General features: G+C 39.5%; 3 protein-coding genes across 3 annotated transcripts; 2 read left to right on the forward strand and 1 right to left on the reverse strand.

The window, feature by feature from the left end:
* Nucleotides 1-2,211: 2,211 nt before the first annotated feature.
* Nucleotides 2,212-6,291, forward strand: LOC137718273 (pentatricopeptide repeat-containing protein At4g32450, mitochondrial-like). The gene is made up of 3 exons (XM_068457791.1): nucleotides 2,212-2,277; nucleotides 3,924-4,205; nucleotides 4,309-6,291. The coding sequence occupies exons 2-3, from the start codon at nucleotides 3,957-3,959 to the stop codon at nucleotides 6,199-6,201; spliced, it is 2,142 nt and encodes a 713-aa protein (XP_068313892.1). The 5' UTR covers nucleotides 2,212-2,277; nucleotides 3,924-3,956; the 3' UTR covers nucleotides 6,202-6,291.
* A 1,174-nt stretch (nucleotides 6,292-7,465) lies between these two features.
* LOC137718674 (protoheme IX farnesyltransferase, mitochondrial-like) lies at nucleotides 7,466-13,037 on the forward strand. The gene is made up of 7 exons (XM_068458223.1): nucleotides 7,466-7,852; nucleotides 9,469-9,598; nucleotides 10,106-10,243; nucleotides 10,373-10,506; nucleotides 11,591-11,716; nucleotides 12,166-12,269; nucleotides 12,604-13,037. The coding sequence occupies exons 1-7, from the start codon at nucleotides 7,539-7,541 to the stop codon at nucleotides 12,972-12,974; spliced, it is 1,317 nt and encodes a 438-aa protein (XP_068314324.1). The 5' UTR covers nucleotides 7,466-7,538; the 3' UTR covers nucleotides 12,975-13,037.
* A 125-nt stretch (nucleotides 13,038-13,162) lies between these two features.
* Nucleotides 13,163-15,826, reverse strand: LOC137718673 (putative pentatricopeptide repeat-containing protein At1g77010, mitochondrial). The gene has a single exon (XM_068458222.1). It carries the CDS (start codon nucleotides 15,668-15,670, stop codon nucleotides 13,625-13,627), a length of 2,046 nt encoding a protein of 681 aa, XP_068314323.1. The 5' UTR covers nucleotides 15,671-15,826; the 3' UTR covers nucleotides 13,163-13,624.
* Nucleotides 15,827-17,022: the final 1,196 nt, after the last annotated feature.

The raw sequence follows: 17,022 nt of genomic DNA on the forward strand, positions 1-17,022 counted from the left end.
GCTGACGCCACCCTGGCGTCAGCATGGCGTCATCCTCAGCTCGGGCTCAAGGCCTGGCAATCCCTCACAGGCCTGGCCCTCGGGCCTCCCCCATCCCCCGGCCTGCCTCACGCTGGAGGCCATCCACCGGCCCTCGGGCCTTTGTTCTGGAGACTGTCCCCCGAGCAATTTGCTACGATGGGAATACTCTAATCTTTTCGAGCCTGCAGACCATTTCGTAAATTCGTAATCAATTGCCCAATTGATCATGTGTAACAACAGTAGCAAAAGTATAAATGCTTCATCTGTATGTGAAGTTGAAGAAATCACATTAGGCGTTTTTACTTGTAGAAGAAAACACGTGAGACTCTCTCTCTCTGGTTTCCCAACCTTGCAAACTCATTTGCTGCCGGCCCTAGCCTTTGGCTTGAGTGCGGGTGGCTATCCCTGTCCAAGTTTCTTGTTCTCCTCATTCCCTCTTTCTCTCGATCCTTTACTCTTTTTTTCAATTTTCCCTTGAGATTTTTCTCAGTTTCTTTGAGCTTTGTCTCAAAATTTCATGTGAGTTTGTCTCATTTTTGGGCTTCATGTCCCTCCTTTCCACCCCTCCCTCTCCTCTGGTTGTTATTTTCAAACCCAAAACTCCATCTCCCCTCGCATATCCCCTTTTCCTCCCTTCCCCATAAACCATCCCCACCCCATCCTTTGCTTTGATCTGCAGACTTTGGGGTGAATATGGTTTCCAGATTTATTTCCCTCCCTCACAATCCCCCTCCCCCCAAACAGCTTGCCGGATTTCCATCAAGGCCAAGTGTATTGCGACTTTGACCAAAGTAAGGGTATTTTACATACCCTTTAGCCTCACATTCTACCCATGTGTTGCTATGTTCGTATATATTTGCAGGGATTCATGAATGTGTTTTTTATATGGTGACTAACTTTTGGTTATGCGTATTTGGTAAAGAAATATGTATGTGGTGTGCTTCTTGTTGCGGGGTTGGTACTTTTGTGCTATGATGTCTTGTTTGTTTTCACCACTCGGGCATTCTCTAGTGTTGCTGCTTCGGTAGCTGCTGGCAAGTCTTTCGTGGCGATGACAGTAGGGGACACTGCTTTCTATGGTTGAAAATTATGGATTTGGGTTTCTGTTTTAGTTTATTTAATTTGGTTGGCCTTTTATAGTTGTTCCCCCTGATGTATTTGGGTTATTTTGCCTTCCTTTGTGTTGGCCTATAACCTTCTTTTAGATTAATTAAATTATCTTTTCAAACCCAAAAAAAAAAAAAGGCCGTTAAACTAGTTATTGAACTAATTTTATTTAGGGAATTGTTATTGGCACTCCAAATTTCTCATTTTACAATCCAAACTTTCTATAATTAGAAAGAAAAATACATTTGTGAAGAGTGCATAATAAGATTTTTGGAGTGCCAATAACACTTCCCTTTTTATTTATGAGACATAATTAGTAAAATCACCCACACAATTAGGAGTGCAAGTTGGAATGTCATTTCCAATTCCGCCATTAAAATTTTCAATTTGGACTCGAAAATTTATGAATTAAAAAATTTCTAAAAAACTCAAATGAAACTTGGAATGCATTTAGAGATTTCGAGAATTCATTCTGAAATTTTCTAAAATTATTAGATAAAAAAATTCTGAAAATTTCAGTTTTTTCTTTTACTTATTTACTGAAATAACGTATTTTAATCATGCACTTTATTATGGGCATACAAAAAAACGGACAAATAGAAAATTCTAAAATTTGTAAAGTATATGAATTCTAAATTATGTTCAGAAAATTCTAAATTTAAAAATTGTGTTCTGATCCAAAATTTTGAAATAAATATTGAAAACCTTGTTGCCAATCCGATCATTCCAAAAATTGTGTTCCAATCCAAATTTTTTGAAATAAATATAGATTAACCCATGCTAATTTTTGGTGTGTGAAATTCCTTTTGTACCCTTCCCTAATGAAAGTAGGGTTCAGGGTTTAGGATGTTCTATGGGGTGGTTATTGACCCGTTTAATAAACGGGTTGCATTATGCTGGGGGTCTCTGACCCGTTTTGAAAAAATGGGTTTTGCATTCAATTGGAATGAAGATTTCTTGATCCATTTTTACTTCCGATCCACGACCCAAACCCGACACGACCCGTTGTCACCCCCATCGCTTTGCTCTCACTCAGAGCCTCCCTCTCCAGCAGCTCTTCGTTGTTCAAATTCCACTCACCGCAAAAAGGACAAGGACTTTGCTTTGCTGAAAATATTCCCACCCACAAAGTCGAAAGGATATTTTCAGGTATTTTCTCTTTCAATATCCCATCTTTTTTCGTTCAATCTTTCAGTATTACGTTATATATACATATAATTTGATGGGTTTTAGTTAATTTGCTGAACAAATGAATGAAATGATTGATTGGTTTTGGAAATTTGTACGAAATGATTGGTGGGTTTTGAAATTCTTGATGGAATATGTCGTAGGGTTTATGGGTTTATGGGTTTATGCGTTATATGTTGTCAATTCTGGGAGGAGAAAGAACCGGCAGCGTCGCCAAGCTTTGCTCCTGGCCGGCGTAAATAATGAACTCCTTGAACAGCTAGTCGATGAAGATACTGTTAATACAAACAAAACTACTAGATAAGCCTCTGAACAAAAACCAATTCCTATAAGATGTCTTTGGAAATGACACAAACTTCCCACCAAGGAAGAACGAAGAATCTCAGTCTCATATCACAGAGAGCGGCCACAGTTGTTCTGCGGAACAAGTAATGTGAATTAAATCAATGTGATTAAACCCCTGGCTCAAAACCATTAGTTATGGATTGAAGAGAACCTCAAAGTTCACTTCTTTGGTATTCATATTTAAACACTTACTTGATCATGTTTAGGATTTGATAGCTTTTATTTTTTGCCTTGGTTTTCAGTGGGAATAGCTGCGGTTCACGTTTTCTTTCTGCAACAATGGATTCTTTTTAGGTTGTTCATTATTTTCTTTCCACCATTTGTGTGGCTTTTCCTTTGAATCGAGTATGTTAATGACTTTACCAATTTTCAGACCGCTAGTGGTCTGCCTCTTTGTTTAATTGTGCATTGTTCGAAGTTGTTAGTGTGTGGAGTGAAGTTAAGATTCTGAGAGAGATCAGTCATCAGTGCGCTATTTGAGTACTTTTGGGGAATTTACTTCCGAAGATATGAACCAACATCTAGCTAAATGAGTTTACAAGTCTGTTCTATTACTTCCTAAAAGTGTTTCCATGTGTTTTTTTTCATTTTGATGAACTTATTCTAGATCATATCATAGATGTAAGGTCAGGATTATTGATTGATGAGAAATCAATTGCTGATGATGTTTAGGAGAAGTTTAAGTTATTTTCATTATCTTGCATGATTTAAAGTCAAACTATCATGCAAGTTGTTATCTATGCCTTCTTTCTTTTTTTTGCTATTTTTCTCGTATCGTGTCATTTTTGGCCATTATACACAGTCACAACCGCTTGCCAAAATCTCACAAACTGCTATTTGTACTCACATCAGTTTTAGAAACACAGCTTAGGGTGAAGGCTGAACAATCATTAATTTTTGGTTGAAAGCTAATGTCCTTTAAGTCTCCCACTTCTAATCTTTGGGTGAAGGCTCAACAATCATGAATTTTCTTATTATTAAAAAATGAAAGGGAGCTGGCAGCTGCTATATGCACTCCAAAACAGTCATCATGCACTCCTCCCTAATGCAAAAAATAAAGACGGAAGGAGGTAGAATGAATCTGTTGGAGTGCTAATAACAATTCCCAAAAGAAATTCAGATATCAAACATTTTCCAACAATTCTGATTGAGCCATAAATGAATATTTCCACTCATGGTTCTGCTTTTCTCCCTTAATAATGTCAGTTTGATTCTTAATTTCTTCTAAATCATTTATAAATTGGTAATCTGTGCATTTGCAGAGAGAGTGAAACAAAACTGAATAACTGGGAAAAATGTGGAAGCGAGTGGTATCAGCCCCATCAGCTCAGCTCCAAACCCTTGCCTCAACCTCAGGCTCACATAGATCCTCATGTCTCAGACACATCTTTCGACTCCTCATCTTCTCACCATCTTCCTCTTCAATGTTGCCATATCAGCGATCCCGTGCTCTCTCCTCCACCCACGCCACCTTTACTTCCTATTCCAGTGCATCTGCATTTGCTATGGGTCATGAACATGAGGAAGTTGAGGCAGAGCATCAGGTTAACAAATTAACTACACTTCTCTTTTTTGCAGTTTTAAAGATATCAAATTTTCTTAATTGCGGGCTATATAGTGATTTAATTTCAATTAATGTTTATACAGAGTAGGATCAATACATATAATCAGAGTGGAAGTGATAGTGGGTATTCTGGTCAAAATAGTTGGCAGTTGCAGCAGAAACTAAATGGGTCTTGTGCGGATGGTTCGCCGGATCGCAAGCAGAGCTCAAATCAGTACAATCAGAGTTACAATGGGACTTTCTGGAGAGGCACAGGCAATGAATTTCTAAATGACCCAGTTCAACGAAATGGAAATTTCCGAGGGTATTACGGTTATGAAAATGGAGGGTTGCAAAACACCCCAAACCTGAACGGGAAACAATTAGGAAATGGAAATATACAGAATCCGTATGTGTCTCGGCAAGAGGGATCAATAGAAGTTAGACAGAACCCCGATGGTTTTAATTCACAAGGAAATTCAGGGTCTCAGGGAATCCCAAATCAGAATTCTATGCAAAGTTATGCACAGTATCAGCAAAACACCAATGGTCATCAGCAGAACCCTAATTATGGACAATATCAACAGAATTCTAGTTATGCATATGGACAATATCAGCAACAACCTAGTTATGCGCAATACCAGCAACAGCCTAGTATTGGGCAATACCAGCAAAGCCCCCGCGTTGGACAATATCAGACAAATTCAGATGCTTTTCAAAATACGATGGTGGATTCTCACGTGGGAAGTGAGTCAAAATCTGAAGGGCAATTGATTGAGGCTTCAGAAAATAGCCCGTCTAGTTCTAGTCTTGAAGAGTTGGATCGTTTTTGCAAGGAGGGGAAAGTTAAGGAGGCTGTGGAGATCTTGGGACTGCTAGAGAAGCAGCATGTTCATGTGGATTTGCATCTCTATTTACAGTTAATGCAGGCATGCGGTGAGGCTAAGGCTCTACAAGAAGCAAAAATTGTTCATGACAACATTACAAGATTATTGCCTCCTCTGAACGTGAGTACGTACAACAGAATCTTGGAGATGTATTCTAAATGTGGTTCTATGGACAACGCATTTTTGGTTTTCAACAAGATGCCTAACCGGAATTTGACATCATGGGACATTATGATAACATGGCTTGCTAAGAACGGTCTTGGGGAAGATGCCATTGATCTATTTACCCAATTCAAAAAAGCAGGCTTGAAACCTGATGGCCAATTGTTTATTGGGGTTTTATATGCTTGCAGTGTAGTGGGAGATGTTAATGAAGGATTGCTGCATTTTGAATCAATGAGCAAAGATTATGGTATTGTCCCAAATATGGATCATTATGTGAGTGCGGTAGCTATGCTAGGAAGTACGGGCTATCTGGATGAAGCTTTGGAATTCATTGAAAAGATGCCATTGGAACCTAACGTCGATGTTTGGAAGACTTTGATGAATCACTGCAGAGTTCACGGCCAGTTGGAGCTTGGGGACCGCTGTGTGGAGCTTATTGAGCAGCTAGATCCCTCCTGCTTAGATGAGCAGTCAAAGGCTGGCCTTATTCCTGTAAAAGAATCTGACCTGGTAAAGGAGAAAGAGAACAAAAAATTGGCAGCACAGAATCTTTTAGAAGTCAGGAGCCGAGTCCATGAATATCGAGCAGGTGATAAATCTCATCCTGAGAACGATGAGATTTATGCTCAACTTAGGGGTTTAAGGGAACAAATGAAGGAGGCTGGTTACATTCCGGAGACTAGATTTGTGCTACATGACATAGATCAGGAAGGCAAGGAAGATGCTCTGCTTGCCCATAGTGAGCGACTTGCTCTCGCTCATGGCCTCATCAGCAGCTCAGCTCGTTCAACTATTAGAGTAATCAAGAATCTTCGTGTTTGTGGTGATTGCCATAACGCATTGAAGATCATTTCGAAAATTGTAGGCCGAAAACTCATCATGCGAGATGCTAAGAGGTTCCACCATTTCGAAGACGGCTTGTGCTCTTGCCGAGATTATTGGTGAACAAATGAGACTAGATTTATTCTATCTCAGGTATTGTTACAAACTGAGTTTTGAGTACTTGAAATGCAGCCATAAACCGCTTCCTATATATGAGACAAGTTTTATCTATCCCATATACAGAACCAAACACAACGCAAAAGTAGTAGAAAGAATATGTCGAAGAAACTCCCATGACGCAACAAACGGAAGCTGCAAACCTTATACAACAACAATAACTAAGCGTTGTCCCACTACGTGGATTCATATACATAAATCTTATAATGTTATTACACTCGATTTTGCATCAAGTCTTCCGTTAGCTCCAAGTATTCTGTATCTTTTCTTAAAGTCTCATTAAAAGTTTTCCCAAGCCTTCTTCTTTTACCCTTTTTGACTTGATCTTTTGCCACATCTTCTAACTGAAGTATCTGTAGGCCTTCAGTTCACATGTCTTACCAACCTTAATCAATTTTCTCTCATCTTACTTTCAATTGCGATCACTATTACTTTACCTTGGATGTCCTTGTTCTTTTATCTTATCATTTCTTGTGTGCTCACACATCCAACAAAGCATTTCATTCCCACTACACTCATTTTTTGTTTGTGTTGCTTTATGACCGCTAAACCTTCGTGACATAAAGCCTTGCTGGTCTTATAGTCGTCTTATAAAATTTTCTCTTAAGTTTTAATGGCATACGATGATCGCTTTACAAACCGATGTACTATTTCGCTTCATCAATCCAGCTTGAATTTTATAGTTGAGATCTCCATCTAAGTCTCTGTTCTTTTGCAAGATAAATCCAAGATGGCGAAAACGTTTACCCTTTGATGCTTCATAATCTCCAATCCTTACTCATATCTCATTTGGACCCCATTTATTACTTCATGAATCAATGCACAAAAAAAAAAAAAAAAAAAAAAACTAATCGAAATCCAATTAACAGGGTGTAGATTCCAACAAACAAATACTATTAATGAGTCAAGTCGAGTTGGTATAAAATCACCCGTTAAGAGCCTGTTAATGAGTTAGGTTATTATAGGCTCGAACATCAGGCTTTAGAACTTACAAAATGATATGAAAATAGGGATGTGCTATTCACACGCCCTTGATAATTTCTAACCGTTAATCTTCTTCAATTGCCAAAAATTTAAAAAGTATGTAAGAAGTAAAATGGGATGCGTGGATATCATTGCACACCCCAAGACAATAATAGGTCAATCCGTAACCATAAGGACAAACCCGACCCGTTCGGTTAGCTAGTAGTGTTGGGCCTAAAAGCAGGCAGTCGCTCGGGTCAGCTGCTCTGTCGATCTCTTCTACCTCGTCTTCCCTTTCTCTCTGCATTCACGAGACCACGATGTGGAGGAACTCGAAGAGTTTATCTTCCAAGTTCCCGATATCCAACAACCCACTCTACCACCTGTCTTCCGCCTCCCCCACCGCCGCACACGGCGGCGTTCGACCCGCGCTGCTCTCTCACTCCCTCACCCAATCCTACCCCTACTCCCCTTCGCCTTCGCCTTCAGATTCTCTCAAGCTCGGGCTTCACCGAGCCGATGGAGTCGGAGCCCTTCCGGCGGCGGCTGATCTCGCGTCTTTGGCTTCCAGGGCTTCGCACTTGGCCCGCCACTATGGCCGCTGCTATTGGGAGCTCTCCAAAGCTCGCCTCAGGTACTCATTTCCACCATTTCCTCAATCTATTCAATCATTTTTCATCATGTAACAATTAAAAATTGTGTTCTCTGAGATTTATTGATAATTTCGGTGACAGTTGTAGAGAATTTTTTTTGTGATTATTTGATATGTTTAGTCTTATGTTGATTCATTTTATTCTTCTTTAATATGTTTGATTTTCTGTTGAAAAACAACATTTAATTTCCATTAAAAACCAATACAATCTTGGGAAGATAACTAGAATAAACATATTGTGACATTTGATTTGCAGAAATTATCATTTTTCGACAACATATTGATCATATATTGGCGACACAAGTCGCACAATGATAATATAATGATGACATAATAAACACTAATCATTTCTGCAAAGAAATGTCAAAATATGTTTATTGTAGCTAATTGCCCCTACAACTGTGCACAAGGTGTCAACTTTAAACAAACTAGGTTGCAGAACCAATAATATATTTTCTTTCGACAACCTGGACCTTAAACCAAAATTAGGGTATCGTAGATGGTATTCAAACATCACCTAAAATCGGCTAGCACACTACAGCCCCACAAAACCTTTTCCTATTCACAACCAGACAATTTTATGCCTCTCAAAAATTAGGGAAACATCCAGCTAGAACTACCCAGCACAATTTCATTGCTACACGATCTCACTCATAGTTTTAGAACCGTAGGACAATGGAGAATCACTGGACCTGCACTTTTAGCCCCACTTTTAACTCATTGTACACCCGTGTGGAGACAAATGGATGTGTAGTCTTCTCCTTCAAGTCATATCTTAGGCAGCTCACCAAGGAAAAACCAAATCAATAAATAGAGATGGATTGTCGCATAAACCAAGAAGCTGCCTCACGATTATAATAAACTGCACTTCTAGCATCTCATCTAACATGATATAAAATTATAAATGAATATTTTCCAAAAAAGACAACAAAGAAGTGAGCTCCCTCAATTTGCATCATTGGAAATTTTCCTGAAGCCAAAATCTCAGCTCAATGGAATAGAAGTTTTGATAAATTTAGTGAAGGGGAATGTTGTGGTAAATGGACATATTGTACAAGTGAGGAGACTAGTTATTCAAAACTGACTCGCAACCCTTTTTCTCATCCTAGATTTCATCCTCTCTTCATGTACCATGGCCAACTTGCAGGAAGATTTAAGGGACTCTTATCTTTGCAAATTATATTAAGGGCTTAGACTCAATCTCCTCACAACAGACTTTGCATCCCACCCAGGTTCATTTAACCTTAATTGTTTTCAATATAAACATTCATCAAGGATCCCTTTCTTAAGGAAATATCCATTGTCACATAGCAAGAAAGTATTTATTTTCCACCTCCATCTAAGTTATCACTTAGTATGCCATTTTTTTCAACTCCTGAATTCAGAACTCAGTTTGATTGCTCTTTTAGAAAAGGATGTTTTGACTTTTGATGTTTTGCTTCCACATGTGAAATAAGTATTTGGTGTATTTTCATTTATGCATTAAACATGTACCTTTTGTGTTCATAGCGGATTGTTTTCTACCTGGGGATTTACAAGTTTTGTCATTCAAACTTACTTTAAGATTTCTTCTTATGTAATTTTCACTTTTACTTCAGCATGTTAGTCGTTGCAACTTCTGGAACTGGCTTTGTTCTTGGAAGTGGCCATGCCATTGATTTTGCTGGACTTTGTTGCACATGTGCTGGTACCATGATGGTTGCAGCATCTGCTAATTCCTTAAATCAGGTTTGCTCTTCAGTAACAGATTTTTCTTTCAACACACACACACACACACTATACAGAAGTGGAACTAACTGGTCGGTCGGTATGCGAAGAGATGTCACACACACACACACACACTATACAGAAGTGGAACTAACTGGTCGGTCAGTATGTGAAGAGATGTCGCCCTTGTAACAGGAGTACACACACACAACATATTTTCTTTGTCTATTAAACTTTGATCTAAGATACAAGTAGGAATGAAGCTTAGCATGGAATCCAACTATGAAGGGGACCGATATGAAAATTATGAACAAAATATTTGATGATAATTAGAACCATTTCAAGATTAATGATTTTCTAAAAGTTCATTTTATTTTATTTTGATGGTGCAGTTTCTAATTTTCAATGTTTAGGGCCCATTTGATCATTTTTGAGTAGTTAATGGCTCACCATATGCATTACCTGTAGTTTTGCGTATCTAAATTTTACTAGATAAGGTGTTAAATCATTGTAATATTTTGGTTTTAGGTGTTTGAGAAGCAAAATGATGCCAAAATGAACAGAACGAAGAACAGACCACTACCTTCAGGACGCATTACGATCCCTCATGCAGTCACCTGGGCATCCGCTGCTGGTTTAGCTGGAACTGCTTTGTTGGCAAGCAAGGTGCCCAAATGAATTCTCACTTCTGTAAATGTTATGTGACATTAAATTTCTGATTTCCATCACCTCAAGTGTTTGATCGGCTGTGAGTTTGGGGACTAATGTTGCCATCTTATGACAAGGTTGTTGCAGGCTAATATGTTGGCAGCTGGTCTTGGAGCCTCCAATTTAATACTTTATGCGTTTGTGTACACTCCGTTGAAGCAGATTCACCCAGTGAATACGTGGGTTGGTGCTGTTGTTGGGGCTATCCCTCCACTTTTAGGGTAATTGATTCGTGATTTTCTTTGAGCTACATGCTATTTTCATTGGACTTATTGGAGTTCCTTTATTTTTTGCTTTGACCATTGAAAAATTATGTTTTCAGCTAACTTATAGTAGCTTAAATGTTAGTTGTTGCAATATATTTTGGCAGCCCAAACCTGATCACGATTTTCTCCAATCCCCATTAAGCTTTAAATAAAAACCAAGTTTGTTTCCCAAAATCTATTGAAAAGTACCCACTGTTGTACTAAATATTTAATACATATAAGTTATAACTGCATATTCCCCCAGTATCTTTTTCTCTCAGTCCTGCCCATGACCTCCCTCTCTGGTCTGAAATTTTTTGTCAATATCTATGAACTTAACTCGTAGCTTCCACTTGTTCAATAGTAAAATAGATCTCTCTCTCTCCCTCTCTCTCTCACACACACACACACACACACACACACATTAAGTGCGTTTCCGTGTGCGTACACCTTGTAGATGGGACCATTTTCAAGTTGATGATTTTGAACGACCTCATCTGGAGGTGGTTCACTTTGCTTCATCATCTGATTGCTATAACACTCCTGTATCCTAGGACTGCACCACAAGGAAAACAGATTGGTTTGTCTTGGCATGCATATGGGAAGATGATTGACCATCACTTACTACTCTCTGATATCCCATTTTATCTGCCTCAAAAACTTTTAGATATGAAGCTTCTAACACTGCAGCCACACACCCTGTCAATCAACTTTGGTCTTAGGATGTTATTATGGGATAGTCATCACTATATGATTTAAGTCTTTTTATATTATTCATCCAAGTATAATTCTTATTTATTCTTCTTGAAAAAAGTGGATAAAGATCTAGTTCTCTTTTCTATAATTTTCTCCGTGTTGAATTTCCCCCTTGCAGTTTTCTTATACTCTGTTTTGAACTTCATATGTGTGTATTTCGGGAAGTTAATGAACCTTAGCTTCTCTTGCAGATCTGAACTGATATTCTTGTTTGATCTAATTATGAGTAATGACATAAATAAGTTATTATCAATGACCGACTTTTCCTGCATGCTAGCTCATGATTTCTCTTTTGGGTTTTCAGTTGGGCTGCAGCTTGCGGGCAGGTTTCCCTCAATGCAATGCTACTCCCAGCTGCTCTATACTTTTGGCAAATACCACATTTTATGGCCCTTGCATACTTGTGCCGTGATGACTATGCCGCTGGAGGGTATGGACTTTTGGGTCTTTCATGGTCTTACTTTATCATTTATGTCATCAGTTGAAAAGATTCACATATTGCACTGAGAAATTGTTTCAGAACAGGAGTTTTTATATCCTGCATTTGCCTTCATGATGTGGGCCTTGTATCTGTTCATGGAAATAATTAATCAACATCCAATGATGCCCTTTGAGTTCAAGGCAGAAAGAATTATAGTAGACAGCTTTTTTTTAACCTTTTGAGAGCTAGTGGCATGAGCATACTGTTTTTCTATCCAATTTACTTACTCTTTTAAATGATTAGCATGAGATTTAGGAACTTGCCGTCAACTGATTTTCTAGATAGATCGTGTATGAGGTCGGTGGGATCTTTGTATGAGTGATGGTGGTCCACATATTATTGATGCAGTTCACTAGGCTTCTTCCTCTCTAACCCTTTTTCGTTTGTTGCATATTCAGGTTTAGGATGTTCTCCCTTGCTGATGCTTCTGGTCGGAGAACAGCCTCAGTGGCTTTAAGGAATTGTATATACATGATCCCGTTGGGGTTCTTGGCCTATGACTGTAAGTCCAAGACTCACAAACCCTCTTTCTTTTTATAACCGTGTTTCTATTTGCATTTTTGTATTTCTGTTGGTGGTTGTCTTCTTGTAAAGCTCTTTGAGCGCTTTTATTTTTCTTCCTCTCTTTTCTACCAATGTGCGATAAATTTAATTTCTTGGTCATCGTAGTGCATCTATAAGCAGTTGATTAATCGGACATGTCATCTTTGTTACTATGCAACTCTCTTCGTCGTAGAATGACTAACTTATTCCTTGCTTGAGATGCAATCTTTGGCCTTTGATCATTAAGCAGGGAAAAATTAATGTTGGGTTCCACCCATTTCATCTGTCTGCAGGGGGTATGACGTCGGGATGGTTTTGTCTTGAATCTACTCTTCTTACTCTCGCGATAGCTGCAACATCATTTTCGTTCTATCGAGACCGTACTAGACATAAAGCAAGGAAGATGTTTCATGCCAGCCTTCTTTATCTTCCTGTATTTATGTCTGGGATTCTGTTTCACCGTATCGTTGATAACCAACAATGCCTTACTGAGGAGAATTTCGAGAGTAGCGTTGAGCTTTCGTTGCCCTCACAAGACGGCAATGTCAATCGGAAGAATAGGTTGAGGAATTCCACAGATGGCACGCAAGTTCGCCCGCCTGTATCATATGCCTCAATTGCACCATTTCCGTTTCTCCCAGTTCCTTCGTATGCCGCTCCGTGATATGTTTCTGGATCCCTAGTTTTGTACAATGAAATGTCGAAAGCTGCCCAATAAAGTATTTTTGTTCGAAGAGCGGTATCTATATACGCATTTCTTTCAAATTAAATTTCATTATTCTTTTAGATTATCAAACGAGAAGATATACAAATTCTAAAAAATAAATTGTCATTTGGAATTCCTTAGAAATTTAGTTTGCTAATCCGAAATAACTGCCCTGCTAGGCCAGCTTAAGTTTTCTGAATGACTTCCGCAAAGCCGAAAAGAGTGATTTAGTACCTGCATCACCGCATGATCGAGTTGCTCAGCTTTTGGGAGGGTTGTGCGCCCCCTGTTCTATTGAGATAGCTCCTAAACGCCGCGGTTGCTGGTTGAACCACAGGTTTGTGCACTTCTCAGATCATTCGATGGTCGTTAACTAATGAGGCGATTGCCCTACAGTTGTTTTTGTGAAGACAAGTCCAGTTGTCTTTGTGTTCTTAAGCTCGAGTACAGGCGTGCTGTCACCAGACACTCCGGTGATATGCTGTGTTCGCCTTCCATACCTATCTAAGTCGAAGTTCCCACCTTGGCTTGGTGAATGAACCTTCCCATTTGCATTTCCCGTATCCTGGAAGGCTTCCAAGAACTAACTTGCCATAAGTGTCTCTTCTTCAATGGTCAAACCAGCTGCAACCGGGATCTTTTTGTACTCCGTTATCTCTCATGACTTGTCTAACCTGTGCAGATCCTTCCCATTCCTCCACGTCTGCAAATATGTTAGACAGCTGAACGTAAGCACCCGAGTTCTCAGAATCAAGCGCAATGATTCGCTCTGCCATTCTCTTCCCAAGATCCTTGCGTCCATGAGCTACACAACCTCTTAGGACTGATGACAATATGCTTGCATCTGCCTTAAAAGGCATCACTTCAACGAGATTCATTGCTTCCTCAAGGCAACCAGCGCGAGAGAAAAGATCAATCATGCAAGTGTAGTGTTCAATGCCTGGATCGATATGATAATCCTGTTTCATCTTGTAAAACCATTTCCGTCCATCTTCAACCAACCCACAATGATCACAGGCAGACAAAACCCCTGTAAATGTAATCTCATTGGGTTTCACTCCCAAAAGCCTCATGTCATCGAAAAGAGCTAGCGCTTCAATTCCGTGACCATTTGTAGCGTAACCAATCAACATCGAATTCCAAGCAACTTCGTCGGACTTTGCCATTCTGTCAAACAGTTTTCGCCCACTTTTAACGAGCCCACACTTGCAATACAAATCAACAAGCGAGTTACATACAATTTCATCACAATCGAGCCCAAGGATGGTAGTTCTGGCAAAAACCTGTTCGCCATATTCAAGTGAGGATACATTAGCACATGAACTGAGCACACTAGCAAGGCTAAACTTGTCCATCCTCAAGTCCAGCTTGTTCATCTGCCTGAAAAGATCTAATGCTTCAATCGGACAACCATTTTGACTAAGGCCTACGATCATTGAATTCCAAGATACCAAGCTTTTACTTGGAATTGTGTCGAAAACCTGTACAGCGTCTTCGACTCTTCCACAATTTGAATACACAGTGATCATAGAATTAAGCAATATTGTGTCAAAGGTTTGGAGCTCACTAAACAATCTGCAAGCATCATTAGGACTTCCGCACTTCGAGTATGCATCAAGAATAGCACTTGCAACGATAACATTCCCGATCAGCCCAACTTTGCAGGCATGCGTGTGCATTTGTTCAGCATGTCTAAGGACGCCTGAGATACTAATGGCACTCAAAACACTTGCGAGCGTAAATGAATTTCCACGAACACCATTACTCAGCATTTCATTGAAGAGAATTAATGCTCCATTGTCTTCATTATTGTTAACATATCCAGAAATCAATGAATTCCACAACGCAATATCCGGATTGCTTTTTGTATCAAAAACTCTTCTTGCATCATTCACTCTACCGCAATTTCCATAACCTGAAATCAATGCTGAGAGAGAGTAATCATCTGGTTCCTTCATCATGTTTAAAATGTGGCTCGCGCTATCCAAATCCCCGCACTTCGCGTAAAAGTTAACCAACGAACTAGCCAAAACAGAGTCAAATTCAACTTCATCAATGAAAATGCGCGCATGGATTTGCTTGCCCCAACCCAGTGCAAGCAAATCGGCACAAGCTCCAACAACAGTGGCCAACACAAACTTATATTCACTTGACAATTCCAACGCGTCCGAATTCAAATCCTTGAAAAGCCTTAAGGCCTCTCCAGGACACCCATTTTTGGCATATCCATGAATCATAGAATTCCAAACACCCCAATTTCTCCTAGGCATCTCATTGAACAAATCCCGAGCAATCTCTAGCTTACCGGCTTTAGCAAGCCCCGAAACAACCAAGTTCCACGCAAAATCATCCTTATGGGACATGGCATCAAACAACTCCAAAGACTTTTCTTGGTCCCCAGATTTCATATAACCCTCGATCAACGTGTTCCAGGAGAAACAGTTTCTCTGGGGCATTTCGTCGAACAGTTTCCGTGCATCAGCCATGCTTCCGCATTTCACATACATCTGCATCAGACGGTTTCCGAGCGTGACGGCAGAGTTTAAAACACCCTTTTTGAGGAAGATAAGGTGGAGCTGCTTTCCGATGTGGATTGAATGGTGGGTGTTGCAGGAATGGAGAATTCGAACCAATGCTTGCACGTCAAGGCTCATGCTTCAAAGTGTTGAATTGTAATATGTGCGTGTGTGTTTGCAAGGAAGACAAACAGAGCAGAACTCAGTTTACTTCCGCAGAGCCGCCGGTCCACATCCCAGCCGAAAAGACAAGTTGTCTTGTGCCTAGTTTTAAAATGGGCGATAGAGGTTCTAGTTTCTTTACATTATAGTGTTTGATGTCAACGTGGTGCAAATGTGATTTATATATTGTTGGAATCAGATTATATCGAGTTTGAAACCAACGAGCACCGGGCAACTAAAGAACCTCAGTAACCTTCCTAAGGGGCATTTGGATTCTCGCCGGATTCCTTCATGGAGATCTTAGGGATCAACGAACATGGACCGTTGATAAAAAATCGTGCGACCATAATTTTTTTTATTTTTATATTTGTTACGCAAAACGATGATGCTTAAAAATATAAAAACCATTTAATTGGGACCGCATGATTTTTAATCAACGGTCCGTGTTTGTTGATCCCTAGGATCTCCAAAAAAGGGATCCGACGAGGATCCAAATCCTCTTAAGGGGCCTTGCTTCAGCACCCTTGCCTAAGTGCACAAATCAATCTCACAACACGTGACTATTGACATGACTAATGGAAGATCTCCCTCCAACTTGGAACGCCATGCGAGAAGTGGCAACACCACATTAAATGCACTCAATCCCACATTGGCCGAAGTAAGGAATCTTCCCCAAGTTTGCCTCTATAGAAGGGTAACTTTTACTTCATTCAAAAGGATAATTGCTATTACTAATTAAACACTATACCACTATTAAACTCACCCACGTGGCACCCTAAGCACACTTTGCTAACTTAAGCAGTGGCCTTTGATACTTACCCTACTTTCATTGTTGGTTGCTTCACCCATCTACCCTAGACCAGAGCGCCCTCGCGAAGGTCCTCACACCACTCTTTACGTTGACCCAAATTCCATGCATTAACACACATTAAGCAATATAAGAGTCCACCATCGTCACCAATTAAATGAACAGTCAAACAATCAATTCGACTAAAAGCACAAATTGATAGAATTTGAATGTATTATGGTGCAAAGTAAGAAAATTGAAGCTTTATTATCGTTTTGAAAACCATCTTAAACATGAAAATTGTTAAATATAGATACCCTTATTTTTTTATCTTAAGCTTTTCAGTTTCGATTGAGATGGCTCTACCCTTCGAAGTATGGGCATTATTCCATTCGTACATCTTATGTTTGGTAAACCACAATGAATTTTTACCCAAAAACAATAATACATAACAAATGAAAAAGTGATTTAGACGTTCATTTTAGTTGTGTCATACTCAATTTCAACCAATTATCATTACCGAAGCCTGGTTTATTGCATA

This window comes from Pyrus communis, chromosome 15, assembly GCF_963583255.1.
Source record: "Pyrus communis chromosome 15, drPyrComm1.1, whole genome shotgun sequence".
NCBI classification, from domain to species: domain Eukaryota; kingdom Viridiplantae; phylum Streptophyta; class Magnoliopsida; order Rosales; family Rosaceae; genus Pyrus; species Pyrus communis.

Bases quoted from the DNA above. Each gene is read 5' to 3' on its own strand.
- LOC137718273 (XM_068457791.1), top strand. From the start codon at position 3,957: ATGTGGAAGCGAGTGGTATCAGCCCCATCAGCTCAGCTCCAAACCCTT. The intron at 4,206-4,308 runs GTTAACAAATTA...ATGTTTATACAG, and splicing joins AAGTTGAGGCAGAGCATCAG to AGTAGGATCAATACATATAA.
- LOC137718674 (XM_068458223.1), top strand. From the start codon at position 7,539: ATGTGGAGGAACTCGAAGAGTTTATCTTCCAAGTTCCCGATATCCAAC. The intron at 10,244-10,372 runs GTGCCCAAATGA...AGGTTGTTGCAG, and splicing joins CTGCTTTGTTGGCAAGCAAG to GCTAATATGTTGGCAGCTGG. The intron at 12,270-12,603 runs GTAAGTCCAAGA...ATCTGTCTGCAG, and splicing joins GGGGTTCTTGGCCTATGACT to GGGGTATGACGTCGGGATGG.
- LOC137718673 (XM_068458222.1), bottom strand. From the start codon at position 15,670: ATGAGCCTTGACGTGCAAGCATTGGTTCGAATTCTCCATTCCTGCAAC.